Source organism: Cynara cardunculus (assembly GCF_001531365.2).
Source record: "Cynara cardunculus var. scolymus isolate 2C chromosome LG 4, CcrdV1, whole genome shotgun sequence".
Lineage (NCBI taxonomy): Eukaryota > Viridiplantae > Streptophyta > Magnoliopsida > Asterales > Asteraceae > Cynara > Cynara cardunculus.
This window is the reverse complement of record NC_037531.1, coordinates 10604274-10614691: the sequence shown is the minus strand read 5'-3', so window position 1 is coordinate 10614691 and position 10418 is coordinate 10604274. Positions and strand designations below refer to the sequence as shown.

Genomic DNA, 10418 nt, shown 5'->3' with positions numbered 1-10418 from the left:
TCAGGACACACCCAAGTCAACATGATGTGGATCACACTTGGCATAAAATGCGATAGAATTTATTGTAAAGACGAATATGTGTCTTACGTCAAAATGTACCTTTTAAAACCCTGATTACCTTGTACAATTCATTGGTGAAACATATAGTCCTAAAATAAGAAGTAATAAATTTGCATCATGTTTGATGGGCGTTTGAGATAAGAACTTACATAAATGCTTGTCGTTCATTTGTATGAAGTGTACACATACGTGTTAATGAGTTAGGGTGYAACTTTACCTAATCCCTCCTCAAGTTTAGTCACCATCAACATTTTTGGCTTTCATTTTCCCATTAGTAGACCATATAATGTGGCTAGAAATGGCCTCCGCTAGGTCGAAAACATATACACACACATATAGTTTGTAAGTGGCGTTAGACGTGACGTGATGACAAAGGTCAAACTTTTTTAACAGAAAAGTTCAAAAACTACAAAACATATGGTCATTTCCTCACTTTCTGTACCAGGTTTTGATCGAGCTTCGACTATGTTTTGTAATATCCAATACTTGATAAATACTCGAGGAAAAATATAGAACTTTTATGAGTTTTTCTGAACCGGTCATAGTCCAAAGGTTCGAATTCTCGAACTCATTTATGCATCTCTCTTGTCCACACTTGAGAGAATCAATAATTGTCCGTTGAATATGTGGAAAATGATGGGAAGAATAAACGAAAACATCGATTTACTGAATGGGGTTTTGTATAATGGTATCAATTTATTTTTCTATTGTCTCGGTTTAGATAAAAATAGTAATGGATCGTTTACTAAACGCTTATTTGGTAAGTCTTTACCGGATAAATTTCCTCATCGGATGAACATGACAAAAGTCAAAAATCTTACCGGGTAAGAGAGATGAAAAGGATAGAGAGTCTTACCCAGATAATTAAGCGTTTACCCAGTAAATTATTGCATTGGGTACGTTTTAATGTACTAAAATCTTACGCATCAAAATAAATTATAGTATTAGTAAACATTTGAGTAAACAATCCCTTTAAATGGTTTTAAAAATATGATTCACTACTTGTTTTAACGTTTAGTGAGGATGTGCACCTACCAGCATAACCATACGTCTTCCCATGGTCCCTCTCACACCAACTATAAATACAACCATCACATAACATACTCTAACATGAATCCAAGAAACAACAACTAAGATCACACCTCACAGATTTGAAACTATAAGTTTGATCATCATATAAATATGAAGAAGGCCATCGCTTTGCATGTTGTAGGGTTTCTTGTGGTTCTGGGGTTTATCGGGTCTCAAGCAGCTTTGGTTCCAAAAACCTATAACTATGAGGTATATTGCTTTCATTCTCTTCTCTCTTGAAGACAACCTTTTTTCAAGTTTTTATTTTCAAAAACCTCAATTTATTGCTTATTTTCTGCAACCAACCCTTTTTTAGTATTTCATGTATTAATTATTATATGGTTTATTAAAACAAGTTTAAGTTTTAATATTTTATGTTAGTTGTCAAGTATGTATTTAGAAGTTAATTACTCATTAATTTATTGGATTTTAGTTATAAGTGATTGATATATATATATATATATATATATATATTTTGATCGGGTACGCTAAATATGTGATTAACATATAACATCATTTAAAGGGGCCCTTAATTTGCTTTTCGTCATATTTGATTAATTTTATGCAAAAAAGTCATGATTTTAACGGAAAAATGCAGGCTTTTACAGTTAAAAATACGGAAAATATATACGGAAAATATATATGTCAATTTTAGGTTTTTGTATTCATATTGGATGTCAATTATTTAGAAACGTGTTATTTTGACATCAACGTAATTAGTTGAAAACATGGAATTGAGGTTTGTGGTGTAAGAAATACAAAAATATTCTCCGATTGACGAAAAGAAAGTGGGGTTGAAGTTGATGCATGAACCTATGTATGCTAATTTTAACAAAATATGCAACGTTTTATATTTGTACAATTAATACAATTCAATTTCAATCGTCCATTTTGTATTTCATAAACATTTCAAAAAGTTTAACATTGTAAACCGAATACATGTGAAACAAATATATGTTAATCCATATTCCAAATTCTAGTCTTAAATGGAAAAAAAAACATATAATAACACATGATGCATAGTTCTTAAGGTTATTACAATTTCATAGTTTATAATAAAAGATTTCCTTATATATGTATGTGTGCATGCATGTATGTATATATGTATGTATGGAAGTCCATTAGAAACTAAAATTGGTTAATTAAGAACCTAGGATCCATCCACAGCATGCCACGTGTCCTTTTTCATATGATTAATATTCATCATTATTTTAACACATTAATTCGTGATGAATATGGAAGTATAATTATTTATCTTGAATCACACAATAACACATTCATATTCCTAATAAATATGTAGCATGTCGCACTGTGGACGGTTCTGAAATTCCTAATCAATTTTAGGAACACGATCATATATATATATATATATATATATATATATATATATATATTGACAAGACTAGCTTGATTTTAATTGAAATCTTGGTTGATACCAATTCATGAGAGTGTTGTTCAACGGATTTGTATTATGAGGAACTTAATGCAAATCAACATCATGGTATAATTTGATGATGAAAGATACGAAGAACAAGTCCAAATGAGTACTGTTGTGTTTGGTCTTTTTCAATGGAAAATATAATATATTCATTGCGATTAGCTATCCAAACGCCTTTGACAACATATAGAGTATATATAGTTAGATTACTAGTGAATCTGGTTTGGTAAAATTTGACAAAATATATTACAATGACAAGCTAAACACGAATGCTAGCTAGGTTGAACTTGAAGTGAACATGGTGTAGATTGACATAATTGCCCTTGGTGCATGCAAGTTAATGTTTTCAGTGGACAAAGAAATCATATATGTATTCAAGATTGAGTTTGTAAATGTTAATTTTGAATGTTTGATTAGATCTAAGATTCTGAAACAAGAATTACACAGGCAAGGGTAAATCTGACTTATTATAATTTTTTTGGGTTGTTGTAGGTTAAAGAAGCCAACTTCACAAGGCTATGCAAGAGCAAGAGGATCTTGACGGTTAATAGTGAATTTCCTGGTCCGACTATTTATGCTCATAGGGGTGAAACCCTCATTGTTAACGTATTCAATCGAGGCAATCTAGGCATCACTATTCACTGGTAATATTATATTTCACTTTTATTGCTCTTTCTTTAATTTGTATGTGCGTTTGTGAGAGAGAGAGAAAGAGAGAGATGGATGAGGGGCGGCAAGGGAAATAAATAATTTTCGAGTTAAATTTTTGATATTTGTTGGGATGTTTTATTGATAACTCCGAAATAATAATACTCAAATATAAAATTTTCGAGTTATTATTATTGATTATTAGGGTTTTCAAAATTTTATGTGTTTTCAATAAGAAATGGGAGTCTTGATAACACGCCTTTAATAATGACTTGTTCTAGTCGCAAGCTATAAGATTATTTAAAAAAAATGATTATTTATAAGAAAGAAATGACTTTTCCTTTTTTCTACCAATAAGATTGCTTGAAAATAAATGTTTTTTTTTCTGAAGTATATAATATTTATAAAATCAATCTTTTTTTTAATCTAATTTTAGTCTTCAAGTTGTTATCCGGGTACTTAAATGTTTAAAACTTTACATCTTAGGTACCAAAATGAAAGTTTTGAAAGTACGTTACCCAAAATAAGAATCAAGTTAAAATACGTTATTTTTTCATACAATTTGTCAATAACCAATTTAATTTTATTGCAGCTTTCCCATCCCATCGGCATCATCATGGGTTGTTTTCTACGAACCATAGAACATGAAAAGTCTAGCACGTCTCCATAAATATTCATCAAATTAATTTTAAGTAACTTATTTTCGAGCATTTCAAAGGCTTTCAAATAAAAAATACGTCATTATTAATTAATAAACATAAATATGGAAAACATTAATTCTGGAAAAAATATCAAAATAATTAATCTTCCAAACCAACTTCATTTTTTAATTATTTTTTAATCGAATTATTATTTTAGCAATAGTTTATGCAAATGATGTATACATTTGTGTAAACTCGAATTTAAGATTAACAATGAAAAAAAATCTTTACAAAAATTTACATAAGGATCCATATTTTCATAAAGAATTTGCTTAATGATCCCACATTTACATAATAATTTTGTGTAAGAATTCTCATTTACGTAAAAAAATTTCTTTTTATTTTACATCTGAAAATAGACTTTTGGGTACGGTATTTGCTTAAGTTTGGTGGGAATTACGTTTCATCACATGGGTGGTGTATGATTGGTATGAGCTTGGACACCAAAGGTCAAAAGTGGTTGTAGATCTCATGTTCAAATTCAAGAAGAAATAAAAATCATTTTGTAGCCACGGAGATTCAAATGCGGTGATTCCGGGCTACCCGTAAAATAGGTGGTCACTTTAGGATTAATCGGCTCACACAACGGGTTAGATATCCAGGTTAATAAAAGAAAATGAAATTTAATTGAGGAGATTACAATTTCCCTTTGTTCCACCAATGTTTCTAGTTGATTATTGTTTAATTTAATCACATTCTTGACATTTGAATTATATTTAAATAGCAATCAATAAATAAATACGATAAATATATCATTTTAGCAATTTAATKTAAGGAGTTCTTTGAAAATGACGAGAYACTAATATAAGTTGTGACTGTAGGCATGGAGTGAAGCAACCAAGATATCCATGGTCTGATGGGCCTGAATTCATCACACAATGTCCGATCAAACCAGGAGGCAACTTTAGCCAAAAAATCATTCTTTCTGACGAAGAAGGCACACTATGGTGGCACGCTCATAGCGATTGGACTCGAGCCACTGTTCATGGTCTAATCGTTATATTCCCCAAGATCGGAAGGCCATACCCTTTCCCTAAACCAGCCGCCGAGTTTCCCATCATCTTAGGTTAATTTTTCGCTATTATCTTCGATATCAATATCAGTCTTTTCATCCGACGTCTTTTAATTAGAGGCGTCGTATCTATTACCGTTAAATGAAATATAACAACAAAAGAAATCGATACAAAATGAATGTGATGTTTATTCTAATCAGGGTCCACATGCAGGTGAATGGTTTAGGCAAGATGTTGAGGCTGTGTTGCTAGATTTCATGAGCACCGGAGGGGATCCTAATTCATCTGATGCTCTAACCATCAATGGCCAACCTGGTGATCTTTACCCTTGCTCTACTGCAGGTTTTCATTCTCATTATGTTCGAAAAAGAATCTCTATTTGATATCATCATTGAAAAATGTTGATTCGTACATTTTTAATACGTGTTTTCAGAAACAACCAAGTTCATTGTGGAACATGGAAAAACTTATATGCTCAGAATGGTTAATGCCGCGATGAACCTCTTCATGTTCTGGGCAATTGGAGACCACGAAGTAACCGTTGTAGGAACCGATGGTGCATACACCAAGCCACTAAAAAGCGACTATGTGACCATCTCCCCTGGCCAAACCATCGACCTATTGTTTAAAGCCAACCAACCCATAGGTCGCTATTATATTGCAGCTAAGCCATATAATAGCCAGCCATTGATTAGTTTCGATAACACTACCACCACATCCATTATCGAGTACAAAGGCTACAAAAAATCATCTTCACCTCCAATTTTTCCCCATCTTCCAAAGGTTAGTGACATCAGTGCATCGGTTAATTTCACTGGAAGCCTTAGAAGTTTAGCAAGTCGTGCTCATCCTATCGACGTCCCAATGAAGATCACACACAACTTCTTGTTCACCATCTCCATCAACACATTGCCATGCCCTAATAATGCATGTTTAGGACTTGGAGGACGTAGGTTTGCTGCAAGTGTAAACAACATAACATTTGATTCTCCAAGGATTTCGATACTGGATGTTTATTATAGAAGAATCACTGGTGTTTATGGAGACGACTTTCCCAGTTTCCCACCATTGTTTTTCAACTTTACCTCCACTAATCTGAGTACATCGTTGCAGACTCCGTTGAATGCTACAGAGGTGAAAGTACTAGATTTCAATGACACAGTAGAGCTGGTGTTTCAAGGAACAAACTTGGTTGCAGGGATCGATCACCCCATGCATTTGCATGGGCATAGTTTTTACGTTGTTGGATGGGGATTTGGTAACTTTAATAGAAGTRAGGATCCTTTGGGGTATAATCTTGTTGATCCTCCTCTCCAACAAACCATTGCAGTTCCGAAAAATGGGTGGACAGCTATTAGATTCAAGGCCGATAACCCTGGTGAGTCTATATTTCTAAAATAATTAGCATGCATGAGCACTAAAATTGTTATGGCTAGTCCAAAATCAGTTTTATATGTCGTCTAAGATATCTAAATGTTCTAAMACGCTGTTTTATATATCTTCTCACCTCATTATAGCACATTTATATATAKGACACATAATTTTTTRATTCTATAAACTTAGGTTCTATAATCGACACTTTCAAAATGAACATGTCAAATGATTAAAACACATCTAGTCTTGCAATTCGTTTAATGAAATCAAGAACCCGATTTACGTTGTGAGTTCACTGGCCTTTCTTTAATTTACAGGAGTTTGGTTAATGCATTGCCATCTTGAACGTCATATAAGTTGGGGAATGGAGGCAGTATTCATCACAAAGAATGGTAGCGGTACAGGGGAATCAATCTTGCCACCACCTCCAGATTTCCCACCATGCACTTAAAAAATCATCCGAATACGAATAATTCTTCTTTCTTCGTATCTGTCTCATGTCAAAATCTGCATGCTGATCACTAGAATCTGCAATATCTTTATCTGGACTGTATGCATAGATCAAAGATATATAGCATATAACCTACAAAATGGCTTTTGCTTCAATGGTATCAAACGAGTTTTATGATATGATTTTCAATTACGGGTTTGAATTTCTCTAAGAATATGAATAARTACAAGAAGATTTGTTGTTTGATATTGTAAAAGTAGGAGCCACTAGTGCTGCTAGCTTCAAATGGAACAAGTACTGTATCCATAATAAAGCACATTCATAGTGTGTTCTCTTTGTTATATATATAATTTATTATTAATTGTTTGTAAGATATTTTTGAGAATTTTGTTGGGGTTTGCAAGTTTAATTATGCATTATTAAGAAGCATGTAAGGAATTTAATTATTATTCAATTATAATGTGTGGATCATTTCTAAGGTATTTCATTATTGTGGTTTGACAAATTTTCTGATTTCTCTTATGGAATATTAGCTCTTAAATGAACAATTAAACATGTTATAGAGATCAAAACCAAAGACATATATAACAAGAAGAAAAAGATCATTTTGGGAAGGATTTATTTTCATATAGTTATTAGTAGATAAGAAATAGAATCCTAAACAACTACAACTAGCTAATAGCAATGATAAAGAGAAATGACCCAAAATGGAGGATAGCAAACCAAGGTTTCAATAATATCTCCTCAAGTTGGAGCATGTGGATTCGAGGTCTGTTCCACAAGGTAAACATCACCTTTTGAAAATCTTTTGGTGCTGAAGGAATATATCAAGTGGATTGGTTTTAAAAAGGTCCAATGCAATTGTTAATAACTATACAACTTCTACATGCTCAAAATATGTGCAAGAATTTCAATGCTTTAAATGACAATTAAAGCAAAGCAATGACAATTAAAGCAAAGCAATCAAGGTAGTCCAAAAAGCCTAAATGAGATTTCTATATGGAAAATTTGGAGTTCCTCAGACAAATTTGCCGACACAGGAAACAAAAGTATTTATAGCGTTGCCTAATTTACTCTATCTACCACCCCTATTGTAATATCACCAAACCCATTAGTTTGTTTATCAGTATTTGCTATTAAACTCAAGGAAAGATCAAGGATTTGGTCACTGTGGGATAGAGTGAAATATCAGTAATCCAAGATAGCTAACAAAGATTACCAATTTGCGAGTTGTAGAATGTACCATGAGAAATGGAATGGTTGCTGAACCAACTAAAATTTTGAGCAGTTATTTRCAACCAAGCTAGCTATCATGAAAGCATTTTTTGGACTTGCTTTTTGCTTGTCATCTGAACTTGCTTTTTGCTTACCAAATGCACTTGCTTAATCAACAAGTATGTGGGGGGAAAAAGGGTTTCTTCAAAACCTAAATGTCCATAAGAAGTAAATAATTATGTATGTAGCTTTAGAATAAGAAATATCTAACCTGACAAAAATTAAGTCAATTCTTATCAAGAGAAACCCATACAACTCATATTGAAGATGGAGAAAGCCATACATAGATATTGAAGATGGAGATCGAACTTGAAATCCAAAAACAGCCATTGGGACAATTGATTAGCGATTCGAAGATAAAGTGAGAGATAAAATCCATAGAGTTATAAGGCGGAGTGTGAGCGGTACCTTGGGAGCTGGAATCGACATCTAAGTATGAATAGTTTCTTGGGAGTTGATGCATTTTTTTAGGAGCGGCGATAGCATCTAGTGTAGGGAGGGGGAACGGAAACTAAATCAACGGGTTGTACTTTGTGCATAAATGCTTGTAATTAAGAGTTCTTTATGAAAAACATGCTTAAAAATGTAGTACTTTGTGCTTCATATGTTGTTTTTAAGACTTTTATGAAATTTGGTTTATAAGGTAGTATAGATGATTTAGAAAAAAAAAATCATAAATTATCAATTTAATTTATTGAGTTCAAACATGATTTTTAAGAAGTTATATGTACAATAATAAGTTGTACATTTGGTAATAGGAAATTAGTAAAATGTTCATAAGTAAAAACACAATAAATAAAAATTACCATTGAAATAAAGCAATATTATTATTTTATCATAGAGAGACATTTATAGCACATATCMATCTTATCTTGTGTATCARATTGACCCTTAAATAATCAAAGATTAAATTACAAGAAACATTTAAGTGGTATTTATCAGCTTGAGACCGCAGCTTCAACCTGCAGTTTGGCACAATGATTTGTTGTTTTTAGAGAACAACTACTTGATGATGTGTTATGCTTTTTTGTACCCTTACCGCTTTACCCCATCTTGAATTTGCTATACCATGTACAACTCTATCCATATAGCTCAGCAAAATCGTCTTCAAATTTCAATATCCTTCTCATCAAAATTTACTCGAGAAACAAAATCCTCTCCCAGTCACAAGTTGATCAATTTAATCTCAGTTTAGTACTCAAACACATCAAGRACGAACTTATACAACTTTATGAATAAAATTCAAATGAACACTCAGTTATGAAGATGAAATACAACAATTAAAAACATACATAGTTCATATCATGAATTATAAACAATCAATAAAATCAAAACATAAATCAACCAGCAATCAAAAAACGTAAACCTGCAAAATTTGAATTTGCAAACAAGAAACATAAACATGCAAAAGGTATATGGGGTCAACTTCTAATTAAAACAACCTGCAAGTAGATAGAAAATATAAAAAAAGGATGTCTTTTGCATAAAAACATGCCTACTCTGTTTGAGTGTTTAGTCCACCATGTAAATATTCCACCCCAACCACTCTGAAAAATGGGCAACTCAATTCTCTCAAACAACTCATTCTAGATGAAGGTAATCTCTGGATCGATTTGATCTCCATCCAAATATATATCCAAACAAGTAAGAATATGTTAYAGCAACAAAACTTTTAATTTTCCTTTCTCTCTATCAAACTAGTAAAGTGAGTTGACAAGATACTCTAACTCAAAGGCTATGAATATGATAGATCAACGCTATATTATCCCTACGGTAGTCGATTGGAAATTAACACAACATAAAAAAAGTTACAATACGATAAGCAAACAAATCTCCAGGTTTTTGAACCCTGTCATCTCAGTTTGTACTTTTTCTTCTCTGCTTATATATAATAAGATCAAAAAAAAAAATGACTCGATTCTCCATCTCCAACTTTTACAAATAGATTTGCACATGCTTTTTGGAGTATAACTGAAGTTCAGAAACCAAATTGTTGGATGAAGACAAAAAGAATGAAATGCATAAAAAGAGCCCCTAATGAACCCAATTCAAATTTAAAACCATAAACAGATCCAATAGCACCATTAATTGAAATTGAAACAGCCATGGGACCAACCATATATACCAAGATTCCAAAACCATTAACTTCCCAATATCCAACGACAAACCAAGTACCGGGTTTTGGAGATTGTAGCATCCTCTGTGTAAGCCCTCTCCATTGAGATTAAACAAAAGGATATTGTATATGATATAAAGATTTGTTGTATATGATAAATGGGTTTTTGAACCCTGTCATCTCAGTTTGTACTTTTTCTTCTCTGCTTGAAATTTGAAGACGATTTTGTTGAGCTATATGGATGGAGTTGTACATGATATATCAAATTCAA

The 10418-nt window shown here is 32.3% G+C and overlaps 1 protein-coding gene across 1 annotated transcript; it reads left to right on the top strand.

Annotated features, from left to right (window-relative positions):
• Positions 1-1168: 1168 nt before the first annotated feature.
• Positions 1169-7090, top strand: LOC112511589 (laccase-15-like). Its single transcript, XM_025117270.1, has 6 exons — positions 1169-1341; positions 3062-3213; positions 4740-4984; positions 5145-5273; positions 5365-6309; positions 6623-7090. The coding sequence occupies exons 1-6, from the start codon at positions 1243-1245 to the stop codon at positions 6754-6756; spliced, it is 1704 nt and encodes a 567-aa protein (XP_024973038.1). The 5' UTR covers positions 1169-1242; the 3' UTR covers positions 6757-7090.
• The last annotated feature ends 3328 nt before the right edge of the window (positions 7091-10418 follow it).